General features: G+C 43.6%; 1 protein-coding gene across 1 annotated transcript in view; it reads left to right on the top strand.

The window, feature by feature from the left end:
* Positions 1-23434, top strand: part of jhy (junctional cadherin complex regulator) — a 34347-nt gene extending 10913 nt beyond the window's left edge. Inside the window, exons 3-7 of the mRNA XM_046291641.1 lie at positions 9548-9658; positions 10688-11599; positions 20485-20571; positions 21415-21555; positions 22372-23434. Of these exons, the coding sequence (XP_046147597.1) occupies positions 9548-9658; positions 10688-11599; positions 20485-20571; positions 21415-21555; positions 22372-22587 (1467 nt within the window). The 3' untranslated portion in view covers positions 22588-23434. The remainder of the gene's footprint in view (positions 1-9547; positions 9659-10687; positions 11600-20484; positions 20572-21414; positions 21556-22371) is intronic.
* The last annotated feature ends 179 nt before the right edge of the window (positions 23435-23613 follow it).

Raw genomic sequence — 23613 nt, 5'->3', positions numbered from 1 at the left:
ATAAGCTATTTTACCGTTGAAAACTATATACAGTGGCTTCAGAAAGCATTCATAGCCCTTGACTTTTCCAAATGTTGTTGTGTTACAGCCTGAATTTAAAATGGATTACATTTAGATTCTTTGGTCACTGGCCTACATACAATAGCCCATAATGTCAAAGTGGAATAATGTGTTTTGAAATGTTTACAAATGAACTAAAAATGAAAAGCTGAAATGTCTTTAGTCAAATAGTTTAAATAAGTTTAGGAGTAAAAATGTGCTTAACAAGTCACATAATAAGTTGCATGGACTCACTCTGTGTGCAATAATAGTGTTTTAACATGATTTTTGAATGACTATCTCATCTCTACCACACACATACAATTATCTGTAAGGTCCCTCAGTTGAGCATTGAATTTCAAACACAGAGTCAACCACAAAGAACAGGGAGATATTCCAATGCCTTGCAAAAAAGGGCACATAGTGGTAGATGGGTAAAGAAAAAAAATGAGACACTGATTATCCCTTTGAGCATGGTGAAGTTATTAATTACACTTTGGATTTTGGATGCTGCAAATCCAATACAACACATTACAGTGTACCACTCTCCATATTTTCAAGCATAGTGGTGGCTGCATCATGTTATGGGTATGCTTGTAATTGTTAAAGACTGGGGAGTAAAAAAAAGATTTAAAAAAAAAAATGGAGCTAAGCACAGACAAAATCCTAGAGGAAAACTTGGTTCAGTCTGCTGTCCACCAGACACTGAGAGATTATTTCACCTTTCAGCAGGACAATAACATACAACACAAGGCCAAATCTACACTGGAGTTGCTTATCAAGAAGACGGTGAATCTTCCGAGTGGCCGAGTTATTGTTTTGACTTAAATCTACTTGAAAGTCTATGGCAAAACCTGTAAATGGTTGTCTAGCAGGGATCATCAACCAATTTGACAGTGCTGTAACACAACAAAATGTGGAATAAGCCAAGGGGTATGAATACTTTCAGAAGACACTGTACATAAAGAGATTGTTTGCTAGAACACCCCACTGTAAACTACAGTATTATGTGCCATTCGGCACCTATTTGCTATTATACCAAACATAAATATAAACGCAACATGTAAAGTGTTGGTCCCATGTTTCATGAGCTGAAATAAAAGATCCCAGAAGAAGAAGAAAAATATGCACAAAAACATATTTCTCTAAAATGTTGTGCACAAAATTGTTTACATCTCTGCTAGTGAGCATTTCTCCTTTGCCAAGATAATCCATCCTTCTGACAGGTGTGGCATATCAAGAACCATGATCCTTACACAGGTGCACCTTGTGCGGGGGACAATAAAAGGCCACTCTAAAATGTGCAGTTTTGTCACACAACACAATGAAACAGATGTCTCAAGTTTTGAGGGAGCGTGCAATTGCAGGAATGTCAACCAGAGCTGTTGCCAGAGACATTTTTCTAATCAACATTTTTGAGAATTTGGCAGTATGTTTAATCGGCCTCACGATCGCAGACCGCGTGTAACCATGCAGAGCCCAGGACCTCCACATCCAGCTTTTTCACCTGCAAGATCGTCTGAGACCAGCCACCCAGACAGTTGATGAAACTATAAACTGTAATTTAGTAAAATCATTGAAATTGTTGCATGTGGCATTTACATTTTTTTTCAGTATAGATAATGATAATTTTAAAAGGTTAGGCTAATTCACACTCACAATGAGTTAGCCAAGGCTATGTCCTACAGAGGGGTTGGTTGTTTAGCAACAAAACCGAGGCTTGCACAACTATGGGGCAAGACAGACGGTTTGGCTTAGATTTATTGACAACATGTAAACTATATTTCGTCTCCAATGTTTATTGACAACGTAAATACATTTTCACAATGAGCCCTTATTGTCTCTCAAATACATAGTTATAGTTGTTGGTTAGCTAGCTAGTGATTTTTAGCTATTGTAACGACCCTGGGTTTATAAGCGCGGATATAGACTCTGCCGCTGGAGCATGCTTTTGTTGATAGCGCGCTGGACTTCGGCCTTAGAAGGTCGAGGGTTCGAGACCTGCTCCCTGCTGTTTCATTACATTGGTGTCAGAAGTGATCGGACCTTGCATCCACGACAGTGCGTGGGCTTGGCCGATGAGCGCGGTCCTATAAGAAGTTGAGTCACAAACTAGCACGAGGACCCTCTCTTTGAAAGGAGGGAGTAGTGTAACGACCCTGGGTTTATAAACGCGGATATCGACTCTGCCGCTTTAGCCTGCTTTTATGGCGCACTGGACTTCGGGCCAGAAGGTTGAGAGTTCGAGGCCTGCTCCCTGCTGTTTCATTACACTATATGACATGAAATCAGTAAAAACACCTCAAAAGAAGACATGGTGTCAATAACAAGATGAAACGAGCCACTTACGATTCCCCACATGGTAGTTTCTTGTCATTCTTGTTAGCAATCTCGCCATCCAGAATCACAACATGCTGACTTGTTGAAGCGTGCACATCGTTTTTGTGATGTTGTCAGCTAACCCATCTACACTACTCATGCAGTGAGTATAAGGCCTTTTTACTGTGGAATTGTACATATGGGTTAGGTGTACTGTATGTGGCTGTCTTGGTGTTTTATTTATTGAGTTGCTGGTATTTAATACATATGATGCTGCCTGTGATGTGTTTTGTAATGCCATAATACTGACTTTAAATTCTGCCCAGCGTCTCTGGAGAGAGGTGATTTACATGTGCTGGATCAATATTCAGTCTTGTTAACGTCCATACACTTCCTTTTTAAAAATCGTAATATTAAGGTGAGATTGGCATTTACGATGCAGACGAAGGTTTTGCATTGACCACTGATATTCCATTAGAAGTATTACAGAGTACTTGTATAGCACCTCATTGAAATAAATAAGGATATGTGAAATAATTTTTGTAGCTGGTTTTCAAATGCATAAAACATTTACAGTGCTTTGCAAAAGTATTCATACTTCACATTTTATTGTGTTACAAAGTGGGATTAAAACTGATTTAATTTCAAAATACCGTAATGTCAAAGGGGAAGAAAAATAAGATACTTTTTTAGATTAATGCATATTAGATAACTAAAATATAGTCTTTGCATAAGTATTCAGCCCCTTTGTTCAGGCAAGCCTACATTAGTTCAGGAGTAAAATTTGGCCTAACAAATCACATAATAAGTTACATGGACTTACTCTGTGTGAAATGATAGAGGTTGCCATGATTCCTCTGCCTCCCATACATACAATATCTGTAAGGTCCCTCAATCAAGTATTGAATTTCAAGCACAGATTCAACTAATCGTTTAAAAAATGTTAGTATTTTTATGACCCTTTGACATTACAGTATTTTGAGTAGATTGTTGAACCAAAAAATACAATTAACTCCCGGGTGGCGCAGTGGTTAAGGGCGCTGTACTGCAGCGCCAGCTGTGCCATCAGAGTCCGTAACCGGCCGCGACCGGGAGGTCCGTGGGGCGACGCACAATTGGCCTAGCGTCGCCCGGGTTAGGGAGGGCTTGGTCAGTAGGGGTGTCCTTGTCTCATCGCGCACCAGCGACTCCTGTGGCGGGCTGTGCGCAGTGTGCGCTAGCCAAGGTGGCCAGGTGCACGGTGTTTCCTCCGGCGCATTGGTGCGGCTGGCTTCCGGGTTGGATGCGCACTGTGTTAAGAAGCAGTGCGGCTTGGTTGGATTGTTTATTGCATGACTTTCAACCTTTGTCTCTCCCGAGCCCGTACGGGAGTTGTAGCAATGAGACAAGATAGTAGCTACTACAACAATTGGATACCACGAAATTGGGGAGAAAAAGGGGTAAAATTAAAATAAAATAAAAAGAATTTTAGAAAACAAACAAAACAAAAATCAATTTAATCCTACTTTGTAACGCAAAATGTGAAGAAATCCAAGGGGTATGAAAACTTTTGCACGGCAACTGTATATGAGAAAACAGACTTTAGTTGAGGCGACAACAGCAATTGGCTGTTGAAATAAAGGCTAGACAGTGTCTTAACATTACATGATCCAACACAGATGCCTTAGTATTCACACTCTTCTGATTTGTTTTTTTTTTTGGGGGGGGGGGCAAAAGCCTTCTCTAAACGTATCAATTGTGTTCCTATATATTAAACATGGTGCCAGTCTAAATGGTCTGCTTCAAATGTATGTTATCTTTTGAATCCTCTCAATGGCAAATATGAGTCAGATTATAGGCTTCCTTTCCTTAATCATAATATTTTAACATATCTTCCTAGTTCCTCCTTATATCTTTTTAAATAAAAGAAAGTAATAGGCTACATTTTTCTATCGAACCAGACTGATGCCTGTCCATTTTTATCATCCAAGATATGAATATCTCATTTCTTTGTCGACTCACATGGAAACTACAGAATATGCAGCAGCGATCTCTGACCTAGTCTGGGAAATTAATTTGGCAGGAGCAATGTCGTTTTCATTTGCTATCCACTCTGAGAAGGAAAAGGGAGCCATGTCTGCCTATCTAGTGCCTATTATGAGTTGATCTGTACAGCAGTAGCTATTAAGAACATCAGAGAGGCATGGTTACCAATAGCCTTTTAGATATCCCCCTGCACCTGGCACAGGCGCATAATTGGCTGAAGACGGTAGCCTGCTCCCTCTGTGCTGGGGTACACTGTATGCTTACCCGTGTAGCTATATCACTAAACCCTTTTCCCCGTCTACCATTTACTCAGCTGAGCCCCTAGGCCTGTCACAATGTCTTGTATCATCCAGATTAGCATAGTCAAGAGCCGTTAGCATTGTGGCATGGAAACAGAGCCAGGCATTCTCCTTCCCCTAAACTGTCTGTTTTGCCAGTCTCCTTTGACTTAGCGTGTTGTTTTCTCATTGCTACTACTACTAACCACACAACATATTTTACTCGACGGGTGAAATTGTGGATAAAGATTCCAGTCACCAATTTGCATGCATTGTATGCTAAATTGAATTTTAATGCATTCGTTTGAGAATGATCAGGCTAGTTTGTGTTACCGCCTCCTTGATGCAATCCAGCACCATGAAATTAAGCAGTCCAACGTTCTTAGAACATTTGTATAAGGTTTAGTTATTGTATCATTTGTATAAGGATAACCTATTGGCGCAGATGGAGGCTCAATTTTCAAACAGCAGAACAAGTACAAGTCATTATATAATGATTACCAGGCCTACTCATTCTTTTCTGATATGATTTTTCTGCTGCATATTGTGCGTTTCCTTCTCTTTCTCCACAATCTCCTTCAAAAGAAGCCAATTCCTTAGACAAATCGCATCAGTTTCACCACCATCATTATCCAAGCCCAGCTAACCATGCTCTTTATGCTCTCTTTAAAAGGCCCCATTTGATTTTTGACAGACAAGACTGTCTGAAACCAACTTGCATAATTAGCAGTGTTATTAAAATGTACACAATCTTGTAATGCGGCAACCTTGTAGCCGGCGAGTGTCAGGAGCAACGATGGGCTCCAGCAGTGGTCCCCTTTGATAAAGACAGAAGTAGCAGCAGCAATCTTCAGCTATTGCACTCAGCCCCGCTGAGTCCCTCGCCTGTCTCTCAGGCCCTCACTTCAAAGCCATGGGACATAATGTACAATCTCTTAATAGTTTTAGACCAAAGCTTCCCGGGGGCTCTCGGCCACTGTATAGCCTACCTCAGTGTAAACACCTAATCAAGATTGCCTGGGCCTGGCCACAATAGCAACCAAATAGCAATCCAAGATCCGCGGCCCTTTGAAGTCTTCATTGCAAAAACTGATGTTTCCTGGGCAGCTCAAGGTAAAATGGTATGCCCAATTGCCTGGAATTTGTTGTGGCTCGTCTCGCATAGAGGAGGGCAATTACGGGCCCCAATTTAGCAGAATAGATATTACACAGCTTACAATGCTCAAAATGCAATTTGGCTTAGATCATTTGGCTCCAATTGATTGGGATTTTTATAATGGGTGACAAAAGGCAGTGTCAGGGGGCACGGGCAAAGGTTGTGGTCCTGTCTTGCCATGGGAAAGCTGGGGATTGAGAGGTGGGTAGGTGGATACTGTCATTGGTGGAGTCATTGACACCTGTTACTGATCTACACACAAAACAGCTGCTGCTCCACCAGTGTCAGGCTTGGGGACAGACAGGACAACACCTGGACCATTAGACCACCTATTAAATTACTAGAGGGTCTATGTCATAAATCCTTAAAGTTCCAGGATGGTATGAAAATGGTAGCCATATTGGTCAGGGAGAAATCCAAACCAGTCTAATTGGAATTAATGGCAGTAGAGGCATCGTCTTGATTTTACTTATGCAGGAAAATAAAAGTAAGGCATGTGATATATCAGAAATTGTGTAATAGATTTATTGTCAACCTAAAATATTGCCATATAATTATAAATAGTTTGTACAGGTTTTTCACCAATTTTCTGTATAAATAGCCTCTAAAATACGTGTAAACAGGCCATACATGTCTATATTTTTGTTTTCTTGGAAATATGTAAGTGCTCTCATATGATACAATATCAGTACTTGTTGCATTTACAACTTGTCTAAGTCCTATCATCAACTGATTTCAGACAATGTACCGCTGTGGAGTGACAGCATTATTTGAATGGAATGTTGGCATATTGGCAGTTAATTAGAAAAATCTATGGAATCATTACTCTAAAACTGGCTGGCTAGATGGCTAGCTAACAAAAATACAGTGCAGATACATTCTTGAAATTCATTATTTTACACAATAACTTATCACAGCACTGGCAAACCATGATTGACCAACTCCCTGAACAAAATGGCTAACCTTTATCCCATCATAAGAAGGTCCATGTCCATTCTAGTATTCTAATTCCTAATTACAATGGGGCAAAAAATATTTAGTCAGCCACCAATTGTGCAAGTTCTCCCACTTAAAAAGATGAGAGAGGCCTGTAATTTTCATCATAGGTACACTTCAACTATGACAGACAAACTGAGAAAAAAAATCCAGAAAATCACATTTGTAGGATTTTTAATGAATTTATTTGCAAATTATGGTGGAAAATAAGTATTTGGTCACCTACAAACAAGCAAGATTTCTAGCTCTCACAGACCTCTAACTTCTTCTTAAAGAGGCTCCTCTGTCCTCCACTCATTACCTGTATTAATGGCACCTGTTTGAACTTGTTATCAGTATAAAAGACACCTGTCCACAACCTCAAACAGTCACACTCCAAACTCCACTATGGCCAAGACCAAAGAGTTTTCAAAAGACACCAGAAACAAAATTGTAGACCTGCACCAGGCTGGGAAGACTGAATCTGCAATAGGTAAGCAGCTTGGTTTGAAGAAATCAACTGTGGGAGCAGTTATTAGGAAATGTAAGACATACAAGACCACTGATAATCTCCCTAATCTCTTCACAATTGGTGGCTGACTAAATACTTTTTTGTCCCACTGTATATGATCTTGACACTGTCAGGATCACCTTAAGTTCTATGTGCCAAATAATCAACACCTAACTTAGTTACAAAACCACCCCTCAAATGTCAGTATTTAAGTGGAATAGTTTTTCTGACATTTGACATTGAAATGGTAATGATACGATATAAGCCTAGTTTTCTCTAGTTTCACATTGAGAAGTTATGCTACTGCTCATAAAACCTATTTCAATTTTTTGGCAGCCATTTCTTTTGCTGAATAGGCCATAACATCACATGAACCAAATCCCACCATGATAGTAATTCTAAAATGTCAGTCTTCTTACCAAAATAGTATATAATTCAGTTACTTCTTTCATTAGCTTTGTACTACAACACCGGCTCTGCTTTTGCCACCGCTTAGCTATCATCTGTGTGCCTTCTTGCCCAGATAGGGAGGACACTGCATTGGGTTATCAGCCCAGCTCCCCGTATACCTGGCCTTTCAGCAGATATACAGAACAGTTTGACGCCACACTTATTGATGGATATATTACAACTCCATCCACTCACTCTCTTTGACCTTCGCCTATTCACTCTCCCAGAATTAGTGGCATTTAACGAGGAACTCCTCAGCCTGTCAATACCATTGATCCTCTCAGATTGTCCTCAGGACGCAGAGTGATGGACCCAAGTTAACTAAATGATTTTCATTACGACATTAGCTGAATACATTTCTCTCTCAAAAACGGTGCATTACAGTACAAAATGAAAGAGAATGAATGTGAGGGTTTGTGGAGCTTAGGCCAAAACGTGAGGGAATTGATTGTAAGGCAGGCTACTTGAAAAAAATATAGGTTACACCTATGCTACAGATTTGACAGAGCAGAGTAGTTTTGGTGGTTAGGGGAAACATCAGTACTATCTTTTTTTTTAACCCTGCAGTTTAGTGTCCTCAAAAGGCCTCCTCTCAAAATAATATTTTTATTTTGACTGTTGTCATTATTTGGGGAAAATAAGATAAAGTGCCTTCGGAAAGTATTCAGACTCCTTGACTTTTTCCACATTTTGTTACATTACAGCCTTATTCTAAAATTGATTTTTTTAAAACAACAAATCCTCAGCAATCTACACACAATACCCTATAATGACAAAGCGAAAACAAGTTTTTTGAAATGTTTGCAAATTTATTACAAAGAAAAGCATAAATATCTTAGTTACATACGTTTTCAGACCCTTTGTTATGAGACATGAAATTGAGCTCAGGTGCATCCTGTTTCCATTGATCATCCTTGAGATGTTTCTACAACTTGATTGGAGTCCACCTGTGATAAATTCAATTAATTGGACATGATTTGGAAAGGCACACACCTCTCTATATAAAGTCAGGATCATGGCAAAGATGAACGGAGCAAAGTACATAGAGATCCTTGATGAAAATCTGCTCCAGAGTGCTCAGGACCTCAGACTGGGGCAAAGGTTCACCTTCCAACAGGAGAACGACCCTAAGCACACAGCCAAGACAACGCAGGAGTGGCTTCAGGACAAGTCTTTGAATGTCCTTGAGTGGCCCAGTCAGAGCCCATACTTAAACCTGATCGAACATCTCTGGAGAAACCTGAAACTCCCCAAATACAGGTGTGCCAAGCTTGTAGCGTCATACGCAAGAAGACTCAATGCTGTAATCACTGCCAAAAGTGCTTCAACAAAGTACTGAGTAAAGGGTCTGAATACTTATGTAAATGTAATATTTACATTTATTTTATTTTAAATAAATTAGCAAAAAAAACAAACTGTTTTTGCTTTGTCATTATGGGGTATTGTGTGTAGATTGATGAGTGGGGAAAAAACTATTTAATCAATTTTAGAATAACAAAATGTGGAAAAACTCAAGGGGTTTGAATACTTTTAAAGGCACTATATATATTGGGCAGTTTTGAGTATTGTGCACCTGACTGGACTGTCATTGTTTAACTCAGTTAATTGTGCTGTGAAATATTTACCTCCAATTTGCTTTCCTCTTATGCAAACGATGTACGCTTTCATACAAGTGTTAGACAGCAAACTCAGCTTTTAGCAACATTTTCCTGAAGTCTTTCAATCTGTTCCATGAGCAGCTCATTCATTTTGAATGACACTTTTTGCTCCACTCTCCTCTTTTTCTATCTAAAGTTTTGCGATACTACAGAGGAGATTACCATTGGTGGGAACCAGGAGGAGGAAAGCCAAGGGGACAATTCAGACCCGGAGCTGAGGTGGCTCCAGAAAACCCAGCAACTCAAGGTGTGACCCTCTCCACTCCTTTTCATGTTATGATCTCATTCACTTTCTCCTTTGCTCAATTGCCTTATAACGCATAACTGCTAGCGAGGGGCTTTCTGCTCTTTTTGGGTTCACTACTATCACCTGGGATTTTAATTTTACGGACCCAATCTATGTCTGATAGAGTTGTCGAGGCATAATAGGGCCTTCGCCCAAAAACTGTCCTGAAACCGAAGCCTCTACAGACAGGAAAAAGTGAGGGCAATGGAGAAACATCATTATTTTGAGCACTTGAGCGGTCACCCTAATGTTGCCTTGGTAGAGGAGAGGAGTGGAAATATTTTCCCATTAGAATGAGGGGAAGTTGGTGTTTGCTAAATCAGAGGCAATAGATTCTGAGGCACATTGCCTCGGAGCCCGGCAAAATAATTTGGGAGGGCCATGCTACGAGAATCTCCAACATAACATGAAAGGCCCTCTCTGGTCATGACAATAGCCACAAAGCATCAGTTACATAAGGAAAGAGGGGTATTTCTTCCACATTGTGGGTAAAATCTTCCAGCCATCGTCCCACTGATACGTTGAGTTAAGGAACACATCACACTGAGGTTGTTCACAAATTTAGAATTGTATGTTTTATAATAAACATTTTAAGTGCATTTTTTTGGTGTTTCTCAATCATGGGAAGTACGTTCTGATGTCTTTTTCCAAAGCGTATTTCATATGATATCTTGTCAATGAAAGAACATTTCCAGTACATTGGCATCCTCTGCTCTTAAATATTTGGTTATTACCCTATTTTCCTTTGTTAAATAGGGTCCTTGTTAGATTTATTACATGTGACTCATCAATCAAGTGTTAGTATATTTTAACCAATGCAGGAAGTCCTGATTTTCACAACTTGTTTGACCTCCATTACCTACATCATTGATATTGAACTTGTATCTTTTGTTTTCCTTATTTTCAGTGTTGAGTTGATCATATTACTGTTAGCCTGTTGGTTGCTGTTATTCTAAATGTGAGTTCTGTTTTTCCAACCCCTACTCACAGGTAACTCAGATCTCCAAAGAAAAGCAAGCTCAGCAGAGAATGAATCCCAAACCCCCCAGTGAGAAGAGAGCCCTGGCTCAGGGGGTCAAAGCCAGGCCAAGAGACTGCTACCTGAGCCCCCCCACCGACACCACCAGACCTGCAGCCAGGACCCAGGCTCACTCCCACCACCAACCCCAGCACTCACCCCACCTCCAGGCACTCAGTGTCACAGATTCCCAGTCTAGCATACTGGACACCCAGCCACACCAGCCCCAATGCATCCCCTTAACACAGTCCCCCACCGTCCACCTCAACATCAACACCTTGTCCAAGTTCCTCGCTTTTATGCCCTGCCATCACCAGGACACCGTTCTCACCATACCCAAGCCCTGTAGTGGCCCCAGCCCCCAGAGAAAGCCACAGTCTATAGACGGATACAGCCCTAACGCCAATGTACCGCTTAGGAACACCATCCTGGTAAACCCTTACTCCCACCCAGGCCCTCACCCCTGTCCCCATGACCACGGTTCATTACAGCTGGCTTTGGTTCCACAGGCTGATGTGTCTCCACTGTGTCCAGGTCGGGGCTCTCGCAGCAGTCAGGGCTTCCCAGGGATGCCCCCTCTCTGCCAGGGCAGCAGAGAACCACCGCATCTCTGGCACCAGGAGAACGCCCCATTGCAGCGTGAAAACCACATTGTCCTGCAGTATGATGATGAGGATAGTCACAGGTCTACTTACACCGCCGAGACAAAATACTCCTGCTCCTACACAGTGCTGCCCCCTATAGGTAAAAGAACGATGGGAGACACTGAGCTAGTCCATGACAGAGCTGCACAGAGATTCACCTCCATGCAGAGAAGCAGCTCTGAGGCCTACCTGGCACAGATGAGGAGAGAGAAACAACTGAAAGAGAGAGTAATTTACAAGGTGTGTGTGTGTGCACCTGTGTGTGTTAACTTTAGCACACTATTTGTGTGTTAATCTTTAATTGCCACACTAACAAGCCAGGGCATGGTTACCTTTCTCAATACAGTTAATGGGCTAATTACATGACAGCCATTTGCCTAATCTCAAAGGGCATAATCAGCATTGCACAAGTCACACAAACAATATTCTTTGACGGCAGAGATGACAATCTCATGTTCTCCTTTACCTCAGATTAATTTTCTAATGCCTGTAAGATGAACTTAATAGCATTGAGATGATGAGGTAAAACAACCATTTTGAGACGTGTAAGAGTATAAGGTGAATAAAAGAGAGAGGGAGGAAAGGGGTGGCTAAAGACATCCATTTACATGCAATGACGGCCTCTTTCGTTGGCCATCTTGAGCCCTGCAGGTGTGTCCCATTGAGGAACAGAGAAAGTCAGCCCTGCTCCCATAAGGTAGTGTAGCACAGACTAGAGACATCCACATACAGTAGTAGACATTCGCTTTCTAAGAGAAAACACTCAGTTAATGTTATAACGTAGCCTACTATTTGTATTTAGTAGGTAACTTAAATAGATATTCTACTGGTTATTTTTAAGGTACCAATTCATCTGAGAAAATTACTTTTATCACGTGATTACTGTTACAGGCTTTGGCTTTTCCATTTATGTTTTGAGGTTGGACTATAGTGGAAAGGTGGGAAGGTGTTGCACCTGTGCTGGCCCTGGTGCTATTTAAGAGTGGCTGGCCCAGTGCTCCAGTTTTCTTGATAGATGCGGAGGGTTAACATCATTAAATGGATTTCCCAATTTTGATTTCTAGACAAACAATTATTTATCTGATTTCCCTGATTTTGTTTTATGCCATCTTTGTGGTTTGCTTCCTGTCTTTACGTTTGGTGTAGGTTTTTCTTTTGTTTGCCTCTTTTTGTTATGCAGGTGAATGAGGACCCAAAAGCGACTTGGCGAAAACAGAGTCTTTATTCCAGTAAAGGAAATATGCAATACTCCTAGACAAATCGGAGCGGTAAACAAAGCATAAAAAACAATTCCACTCGTAATGACGAGGACAGACTGGAGACTCGACCATAAACTGTAGGTTGCCTCGGGAAGGCACTGACCGTAGCAGACTCAGACACCTGCTCACCACGCAGCATCTGAGGGAAACACGACACGACAGGGTGAGACAAAGACACAGCACGGTGAACAATATACAAGGATCCGACAGGACAGAAACGGAAAACAAGGGGAGAAATAGGGACTCTAATCAGAGGAAAAGATAGGGAACAGGTGTGGAAAGACTAAATGATTGATTAGGGGAATAGGAACAGCTGGGAGCAGGAACGGAACGATAGAGAGAAGAGAGAGAGGGAGGGAGAGAGAAAAAAGGGAACGAACCTAAAAAGACCAGCAGGGGAAAACGAACAGAAGGGAAAGCAAAATGATAAGACAATATAAGACAAAACATGACAGTACCCCCCCACTCACCGAGCGCCTCCTGGCGCACTCGAGGAGGAATCCTGGCGGCAACGGAGGAAATCATCAATCAGCGAACGGTCCAGCACGTCCCGAGACGGAACCCAACTCCTCTCCTCAGGACCGTAACCCTCCCAATCCACTAAGTATTGGTGACCCCGTCCCGAGAACGCATGTCCATGATCCTACGTACCTTGTAAATAGGTGCGCTCTCGACAAGGACGGGAGGGGGAGGGAAGACGAACGGGGTGCGAAGAAAGGGCTTGACACAGGAGACATGGAAGACAGGATGGACGCGACGAAGATGTCGCGGAAGAAGCAGTCGCACAGCGACAGGATTGACGACCTGGGAGACACGGAACGGACCAATGAACCGCGGAGTCAACTTACGAGAAGCTGTCGTAAGAGGAAGGTTGCGAGTGGAAAGCCACACTCTCTGGCCGCAACAATACCTAGGACTCTTAATCCTACGTTTATTGGCGGCTCTCACAGTCTGTGCCCTGTAACGGCAAAGTGCAGACCTCACCCTCCTCCAGGTGCGCTCACAACGTTGGACAAACGCTTGAGCGGAGGGAACGCTGGACTCGGCAAGCTGGGATGAGAACAGAGGAGGCTGGTAACCCAGACTACTCTGAAACGGAGATAACCCGGTAGCAGACGAAGGAAGCGAGTTGTGAGCGTATTCTGCCCAGGGAAGCTGTTCTGCCCAAGACGCAGGGTTTCTAAAAGAAAGGCTGCGTAGTATGCGACCAATCGTCTGATTGGCCCTCTCTGCTTGACCGTTAGACTGGGGATGAAACCCGGAAGAGAGACTGACGGACGCACCAATCAAACGACAGAACTCCCTCCAAAACTGTGACGTGAATTGCGGGCCTCTGTCTGAAACGGCGTCTAACGGGAGGCCATGAATTCTGAACACATTCTCGATGATGATTTGTGCCGTCTCCTTAGCGGAAGGAAGTTTAGCGAGGGGAATGAAATGTGCCGCCTTAGAGAACCTATCGACAACCGTAAGAATCACAGTCTTCCCCGCAGACAAAGGCAGACCGGTAATGAAGTCTAGGGCGATGTGAGACCATGGTCGAGAAGGAATGGGAAGCGGTCTGAGACGACCGGCAGGAGGAGAGTTACCTGACTTAGTCTGCGCGCAGTCCGAACAAGCAGCCACGAAACGGCGCGTGTCACGCTCCTGAGTAGGCCACCAAAAGCGCTGGCGAATAGAAGCAAGAGTACCTCGAACGCCGGGATGACCAGCTAACTTGGCAGAGTGAGCCCACTGAAGAACAGCCAGACGAGTAGAAACAGGGACGAAAAGAAGGTTACTAGGACAAGCGCACGGCGACGCAGTGTGCGTGAGTGCTTGCTTAACCTGTCTTTCAATTCCCCAGACTGTCAACCCGACAACACGCCCATAAGGAAGAATCCCCCCGGGATCAGTAGAAGCCACAGAAGAACTAAAAAGACGGGATAAGGCATCAGGCTTGGTGTTCTTACTACCCGGACGGTAAGAAATCACAAACTCGAAACGAGCGAAAAACAACGCCCAACGAGCTTGACGAGCATTAAGTCGTTTGGCAGAACGGATGTACTCAAGGTTCTTATGGTCTGTCCAAACGACAAAAGGAACGGTCGCCCCTCCAACCACTGTCGCCATTCGCCTAGGGCTAAGCGGATGGCGAGCAGTTCGCGGTTACCCACATCATAGTTGCGTTCAGATGGCGACAGGCGATGAGAAAAATAAGCGCAAGGATGAACCTTATCGTCAGACTGGAAGCGCTGGGATAGAATGGCTCCCACGCCTACCTCTGAAGCGTCAACCTCGACAATGAATTGTCTAGTGACGTCAGGAGTAACGAGGATAGGAGCGGACGTAAAACGTTCTTTTAGAAGATCAAAAGCTCCCTGGGCGGAACCGGACCACTTAAAACACGTCTTGACAGAAGTAAGAGCTGTGAGAGGGGCAGCAACTTGACCGAAATTACGAATGAAACGCCGATAGAAATTAGCGAAACCTAGAAAGCGCTGCAACTCGACACGTGACCTTGGAACGGGCCACTCACTGACAGCTTGGACCTTAGCGGAATCCATCTGAATGCCTTCAGCGGAAATAACAGAACCGAGAAAAGTAACGGAGGAGACATGAAAAGAGCACTTCTCAGCATCACGTAGAGACAATTCTCTAAAAGGCGCTGGAGTACACGTCGAACGTGCTGAACATGAATCTCGAGTGACGGTGAAAAAATCAGGATATCGTCAAGGTAGACAAAAACAAAGATGTTCAGCATGTCTCTCAGAACATCATTAACTAATGCCTGAAAAACAGCTGGCGCATTGGCGAGACCAAACGGCAGAACCCGATACTCAAAATGCCCTAACGGAGTGTTAAACGCCGTTTTCCACTCGTCCCCCTCTCTGATGCGCACGAGATGGTAAGCGTTACGAAGGTCCAACTTAGTAAAGCACCTGGCTCCCTGCAGAATCTCGAAGGCTGATGACATAAGGGGAAGCGGATAACGATTCTTAACCGTTATGTCATTCAGCCCTCGATAATCCACGCAGGGCGCAGAGTACCGTCCTTCTTCTTAACAAAAAAACCCCCGCCCCGGCCGGAGAGGAAGAAGGCACTACGGTACCGGCGTCAAGAGACACAGACAAATAATCCTCGAGAGCCTTACGTTCGGGAGCCGACAGAGAGTATAGTCTACCCCGAGGAGGAGTGGTCCCCGGAAGGAGATCAATACTACAATCATACGACCGGTGAGGAGGAAGGGAGTTGGCTCGGGACCGACTGAAGACCGTGCGCAGATCATGATATTCCTCCGGCACTCCTGTCAAATCGCCAGGTTCCTCCTGAGAAGTGGGGACAGAAGAAACGGGAGGGATAGCAGACATTAAACACTTCACATGACAAGAAACGTTCCAGGATAGGATAGAATTACTAGACCAATTAATAGAAGGATTATGACATACTAGCCAGGGATGACCCAAAACAACAGGTGTAAAAGGTGAACGAAAAATCAAAAAAGAAATAGTCTCACTGTGGTTACCAGATACTGTGAGGGTTAAAGGTAGTGTCTCATATCTGATACTGGGGAGATGACTACCATCTAAGGCGAACATGGGCGTAGGCTTGTCTAACTGTCTGAAAGGAATGTCATGTTTCCGAGCCCATGCTTCGTCCATAAAACAACCCTCAGCCCCAGAGTCTATCAAGGCACTGCATGTAGCACCCGAACCAGTCCAGCGTAGATGGACCGACATAGTAGTACAGGATCTAGATGGAGAGACCTGAGTAGTAGCGCTCACCAGTAGCCCTCCGCTTACTGATGAGCTCTGGCTTTTACTGGACATGAATTGACAAAATGTCCAGCAAGTCCGCAATAGAGGCACAGGCGGTTGGTGATCCTCCGTTCCCTCTCCTTAGTCGAGATGCGAATACCTCCCAGCTGCATGGGCTCAGTCTCTGAGCCAGAGGAGGGAGATGGTTGCGATGCGGAGCAGGGAAACACCGTTAACGCGAGCTCTCTTCCACGAGCTTGGTGACGAAGATCTACCCGTCGTTCTATGCGGATGGCGAGAGCAATCAAAGAGTCCACACTGGAAGGAACCTCCCGGGAGAGAATCTCATCTTTAACCACTGCGTGGAGTCCCTCCAGAAAACGAGCGAGCAGCGCCGGCTCGTTCCAGTCACTAGAGGCAGCAAGAGTGCGAAACTCTATAGAGTAATCCGTTATGGATCGATCACCTTGGCATAGGGAAGCCAGGGCCCTAGAAGCCTCCCTACCAAAAACTGAATGGTCAAAAACCCGAATCATCTCCTCTTTAAAGTTCTGGTAATTGTTAGAACAATCAGCCCTTGCCTCCCAGATAGCTGTGCCCCACTCTCGAGCCCGGCCAGTAAGGAGTGATATGACGTAAGCAACCCGAGCTCTCTCTCTAGAGTATGTGTTGGGTTGGAGAGAGAACACAATATCACACTGTGTGAGAAAGGAGCGGCACTCCGTGGGCTGCCCGGAGTATCAAGGTGGGTTATTAACCCTAGGTTCCGGAGGCTCGGCAGACCAGGAAGTAACAGGTGGCACGAGACGAAGACTCTGGAACTGTCCAGAGAGGTCGGAAACCTGAGCGGCCAGGTTCTCCACGGCATGACGAGCAGCAGACAATTCCTGCTCGTGTCTGCCGAGCATGGCTCCTTGGATCTCGACGGCAGTGTTACGAGCGTCTGTAGTCGCTGGGTCCATTCTTTGGTCGGATCCTTCTGTTATGCAGGTGAATGAGGACCCAAAAGCGACTTGGCGAAAACAGAGTCTTTATTCCAGTAAAGGAAATATGCAATACTCCTAGACAAATCGGAGCGGTAAACAAAGCATAAAAAACAATTCCACTCGTAATGACGAGGACAGACTGGAGACTCGACCATAAACTGTAGGTTGCCTCGGGAAGGCACTGACCGTAGCAGACTCAGACACCTGCTCACCACGCAGCATCTGAGGGAAACACGACACGACATGGCGAGACAAAGACACAGCACGGTGAACAATATACAAGGATCCGACAGGACAGAAACGGAAAACAAGGGGAGAAATAAGGACTCTAATCAGAGGAAAAGATAGGGAACAGGTGTGGAAAGACTAAATGATTGATTAGGGGAATAGGAACAGCTGGGAGCAGGAACGGAACGATAGAGAGAAGAGAGAGAGGGAGGGAGAGAGAAAAAAGGGAACGAACCTAAAAAGACCAGCAGGGGGAAAACGAACAGAAGGGAAAGCAAAATGATAAGACAATATAAGACAAAACATGACACTTTTGGGGCAAATTTAGTGGGCCCCATGGTGCGTGTCTTTTAAGTTCCAGTTGTTGCTAGTGAACTTTCAGTGGACACCTCCATGAGTGTCTTTCAGAACCCTTCGATTTGTTTGTTGGTCAGTTAGTTCCACCTTCTGTTTGAGAGACATTTTTGCAGTGGAACGTAAATGGGATTTTGTTTCCCATGAGTATGGTAGTCGCTCTAGTCACCTCTCTGAAGCTCTGCTGTGCCCAAATATTTGAGTGTTCAAAATACATTTTTGTGGTAGCGTTTCTGTCACTGACATCCACCTAGAGGGGTTATACGATTGGTGGAATCATTTTTGAAAGATGCATAAACACACAGGCTAATAAAAAAAGCCATGGACTTGATCCCTGCTGTTACACGTGCTATGTCTAAGAAAGTCACTGGGAGCAAGTCTAGTGTGGAGGAGGATGTCAGCGATCCTACCATGGTTGATTTGTCCGAGACGTTTATGGGTGATCCTGATTTAGCTAAACCTCCTGAGTTGAACTCTCCTTTGAAAACCCCAAAGGTAAGTGAGTTTGTAGGATCACTGAAGGAAGCGAGGGTTGTCTAGGAAGCAGCAGATTGCAGAACAGATTAAAGATGTTTCCCTCTCCCCTCTTTTTGCTGAGATACATCCAATGGAGGAGTTTGATAAAGTTTATGTGGGTTGCTTTGACAGAGATGGTGTTTTAATGAGGAAATGGCGTTCTTGCACCACTTCGGGCAAAACGATTGGCCTAGTGTATCTCAAATTGTCATTCCAGTTACGCTTCAACAAGAGATACTGAGGCTGGCTCACGATGGTAGTATGGCAGGCCATCTGGCTTACTGTAAATCCTGTCGTGTTTACCAGAAGATGGGTAAACCGAACCATGCTGTACCGGTTGCACCTTTGCTGCCTCTTCCTGCTTTTGACAAACCTTTCAACAGGATTCTGGTACTCTGTGTTGGTCCTTTGCCCAAAGCCAAGAGTGGTAACCAGTTTCTCTTAACCATAATATGTGCTGACACTCATTTCCTTGAGGCCATTCCATTGAGGAAAATCACAGTTCCCAGTATTGTTAAGGACCTGGCGAAAAAATTTCAACGTATGGACCACAGTGCAGTCGGACCAAGGTTCGAATTTGATGTCAAAGGTATTCCAACAAATGCTACAACAGTTGGGTATAACCGATTGCCCCTCTAGTACCTACCACCCAGAGTCTCAAGGTGCTCTTGAGAGATTTCATCAGACCTTTAAGTCTATGTTGAGAGCTTCCTGCTTTGAGTTTGAGGAAGACTGGGATGAAGGGGTCCCTCTTGTGCTGTTTGGATATCATGTCAGAGATCCTTTGAGTTTGTTAAGAGAGAGGTTGTTGCAGGGCGACACGTTAAAAACAAAAACAAATCTGTTGGAGCACGTTAGCGCTTTTTGATACAGATTGCATCTCGTCTGTGAGTTTGCCAGTGAGAATCTGGAGAGGGTACAAACAAAAACAAAAATTTGGTACAATCGGAATGCAGAAAACTGCACTTTCGATGTGGGTGACCAAGTTCTGGTTTTGTTGCCTGTTCTGGGGTCACCGTTGCAGGCTCGCTTTTCACGCCCTTTCCCTATAGTGAATTTTATTTAACAACATGCCTGCCGAGTGAACCCTTAAAAGAAAGAGAAGCTCCGCAGTGAGGTGGTAACTTTCCTAACGAGAGGAGTTACTACGGCTATTGCAGGCGTTTCCCTTGGAAACCAGACATGTCCGTGGGAATGACAACTTGGTTGCTGATTGTCTCTCAAGGGTGGGCAGTCAGTGAGTTTTGTGTTTTGCCTTTAGCCAATGTGTTGCCCTGGCTCACAATTTATTTTGACCGCACATGATTCCATATTGGAGATGAGTTTTGTTTGGGTTGCGCTCATTCCAAGGGGACGAAATACCCAAAATACCAAATACTCTGCCCCTTTTCTCTCTCTGTATCCCCACTAGCCTCTCCCCTGCCCCTTTCCTTTCCCTGTATCCCCACTAGCCTTTCCCCTGCCCCTTTCCTCTTCCTATATCCCCACTTTGTCATGTTCGCCATCATGTCTGACAAGATTACAGGGTAGATTTGTAAACACCCCAATGTGGAGGGTATCAAAAAATGTGAAAGCAGATGGGAGGGGGTTGAAAAGAAAGAAAATAACTCAACAGGAAGCCATCTCCATGACCAATGGCTAATTCCAAAGTGGCCTAAGCCCCTAAAAGGAGCCAGTCCGATCTGGAATGATTAGTCCCCTATTGTCCGGGGCAGTTTGTGGATTGCTGCTCGAGTGCACCTCAGAAATACATTGCGGATTAAGGTGCTTCCTCGTCTCTCTGCCTAGAAGAGAGAATCTCTCTGTCAACCTGTCCCTGGGACTCCACTCCCCAGGGTGCAATACAAACACCCCTTAATACCAAAAGACCCAAACATACAGGCACTTATCAACAACCTGTTTAAAGGCAAAATATAGATATTTCTGTACTTAGGTAGGCATCATTTCCATATAAAGTTTAATGTGTGTGTATGTCATTCCATGCCTTAATAATAAGTATTATCTCATAATATGTAGCGTGTTTGTGTGTGTGTGTATTGTCCTAGGCCTACACCCTGAAGGACTATAAGCAGCTGAAGCAGGACGTTTATCTTGGAGGCCTTGGGCCTGATTACACCACCACAGAAATTACAGTAAGTGCCTCTGCCTACCTTAAAACCAATTGTCATACCAAATAATAATATGTTCCTATGGCTTCCAGCAATTCTGTACCCTATGCTTTACTAGGCAAGTCAGTTAATAACATTATTTACAATGACCCAACATGGATGACGCTGGGCCAATTGTGCACCACCCTATGGGACTCCCAATGACGGCCTGGATTCGAACCAGGGACTGTAATGACACCTCTTGTACTGAAATGCAGTGTCTTAGACCGCTGCGCCACTCGGGAGACTTTTTTATTCAGCAATCTTAAATCTTAACTTTTTTAAAGTGTTTGTTAAAAAAAAAGGAATGTAGGTCTCAAACAGACAACGGTAATGATTAGATGCTTCATAAATCCATTTACCCGCTTCATTTTATTCAGCTGATGATCTTCAATGGCCTCTTTGTGCTTCCATTATATCCCGCCCCTCTCTCCCTGTTTCTCATTAAAGACTTGTCTCGTTCTGAACAGATTCAATTGGAATCACAAAGCAAATGAGAGTAGCCCTGGAAGGTTGAATGGTATTTGGGGTCTGATGTATCTTTTGTTAATCCCTGAGAGTAAAAAGTGAGCATGTATGGCCAATTTGCACTAGATTGAGGCCGTCTCTGTCTCTAGGGTCGGCCCTATTAGTGAATGATATGTGTAAATGTTGATAGGCCTTCTGAATGGTTTGTTGTATTTGATTTTGTCGGGCGGTGTGGAGAGGCTCCGCCAAGGTATACACAAAGAGAATAGGGTCTTAAGGGAGAAATGGCTCAGTTAATTAAACCCACTCTTTTGTAATCTCCCTCTCTTTCTTTCTCTGTTCATTCACAACGTGGCTCAGGCCGAGAAAATGAGACGACAGAAGCTGTATTCAAATGTGATCCGCGAGCAGAACAAGAAGATAAGTAGGATTCCCTTTCTGCCAGCCGCCAGGAACGCAGTGGGCAGCAACAACAAGGACAACATGGTTCCTAGGAGGAAGGTAACAGAGAAAGAGACAGAGAGAATCAGAAACAGAAAGAGAATCAGAGAGAAAATCAGAGGGAGAGAGAGGGGGAGGGAGATTCAGAGGTTGAAAGACGGCAACAGGGAGAGAAAGAAGGAAAGAGAGAGAAAAAAGAGCGAGAGAGAGTACATCGCTTCAAGTGCATCCATCTCCCCCCGGTTTCCTCAGTCAATTTGTCCATCATCATTATCTGTCTGCTCCATCACACAGTGTGGTATCTTTGTCTCTCAGATAATAGAAGACAATTCGAAACAGTGTATGAGCTTACTGCATCCTCTGGGAAACAATAGGCTTATTTAGGCAAATTGTCTGTATTGCACTTCCAGTCGCCATTTTGTTATTTACAGATAACAAATGAATTCCCATGCACTGAAATGTCACTTGATTGCAAGACAGAGATCAATTAAAGACACATCAACATTCTGTCACAAAGTTGTATCCCCAAGTTCAATCGGCCATTTGAAAGCATAGTTTTTTTCCCCCAGTTCTTGCAGTTGTACCTGCCCCTCTGTCTCCAAACTATATTTCTGTAAAACTTTACATAAAGCCTAATGCTTTATTACTTGTTTATTACTTGTAAGCATGAGTCTTTGTCATCTTATATGTTTATAGCAAGTGTTTTATTGACTCAAGGTGGCAGTGATTTAGTTAGGAGGGATGATATGGGAAATTATAAGAGCATCATACATGTTCATAGAAAGTCTTACAATGCATTATAACGGTATTATATTAATCTCATTATACCTGTCAGTGTTAAATCAAATTTGACCTTTTATTTCCATTGGATTTAAGGCCCTGGAGTACGCCAGGAGCATCCTGAGGCCCAAGGTATTGCCCCAGGCCCAGCAGCCAAAGACCAGAGAGCCAGAGAGAGCCCAGGGGACCCTTAGGGGCAACACTCGCCTCCGGGAGGGCCTCGACCTATCCCAGCTGGCCATAGTGGAGGCCCTGAGGAAACGGCACGAGCAGGAGAAACAGACTGTGGCCAATGTGGTGCATGCCATCTGACACAGCACCGGCCCATTCACTTTACAGCACACTGGAGTCACCCAACTGGAGTCATCCTTAAATCTGACATTCGACTTTTGAAGAAACTCAGTATATGGACTATATAGACAATATGGAGGAATAAGCAGGGGATTAGTAGAGCAATCATTCATTAATGCTTGTGTCTATAACTGCAGTTTGAGGTGTAGCCTGTCTGTTTGTGGTTGCTGACATAAGCATTTACTGTATGAAAGTTTTTTTACAACTAGTGATGCTGTTCAACATAGCTTACGTGTTCCTTCATATGATTTGATGCACTTAACACCATAGGTAAACATGGTACTTATTCAGTACCATACCGTAATTTACACTATAGGCAAACATAGTACTGTAATCCCAAACCAAGTGGATTTTTTTTTAGCTTGCAGTTGATAATAATATTGATATATTGATGTTTGAATAATATGCAAATGGTTTGTACACATTTCAGATAAATCATGTTCTGGCTATTGATGAATCCTCAAGTACTTGAATATCTCTCTGCTAATATTCTTAACCTTACAATTGCTCATGAGTCATGACCTGAGTGAACAGGACCTGAAAATGTCTAATACAGTACAGCTGCTCAAGTCAATTCAGACATAACACATATGGTTTGTTGTAGTAGTACAATATTACACATATTAGTACAATACCACACATAATAGTGCAATATTACAATCTGAGAGAACATGTACACCTAAAGCTGTCAGGATTTGGCCAGGGTTGTTCCGGTTTTTGGTCACTAGATGCCCCCATTGTGCCTTTTGACCTTTTGTTTTCTCTTGATCCCCATTATTATTTGCACCTGTGCCTCGTTTCCCCTGATTGTATTTAAACCCTTTGTTTTCCTCTGTTCTTTGCTCTGTGTTTGTATGTTAGCACCCAGCCCTAGTACTCTGAGAACTCTTGTTGATCCCGGTGGACTCTCTTGTGAAATTCTGTTTTTTGTTCTTGTTTGTTTGTTTTTTGAGTATCTTTTGAGGCTTTTCGTGCTTTACCTTCCAC

This window comes from Oncorhynchus gorbuscha, linkage group LG02 (genome assembly GCF_021184085.1).
Source record: "Oncorhynchus gorbuscha isolate QuinsamMale2020 ecotype Even-year linkage group LG02, OgorEven_v1.0, whole genome shotgun sequence".
Taxonomy (NCBI): Eukaryota; Metazoa; Chordata; class Actinopteri; order Salmoniformes; family Salmonidae; genus Oncorhynchus; species Oncorhynchus gorbuscha.
Note: the sequence above shows the minus strand (reverse complement) of the source record. Positions and strands in the feature narration are given on the sequence as shown.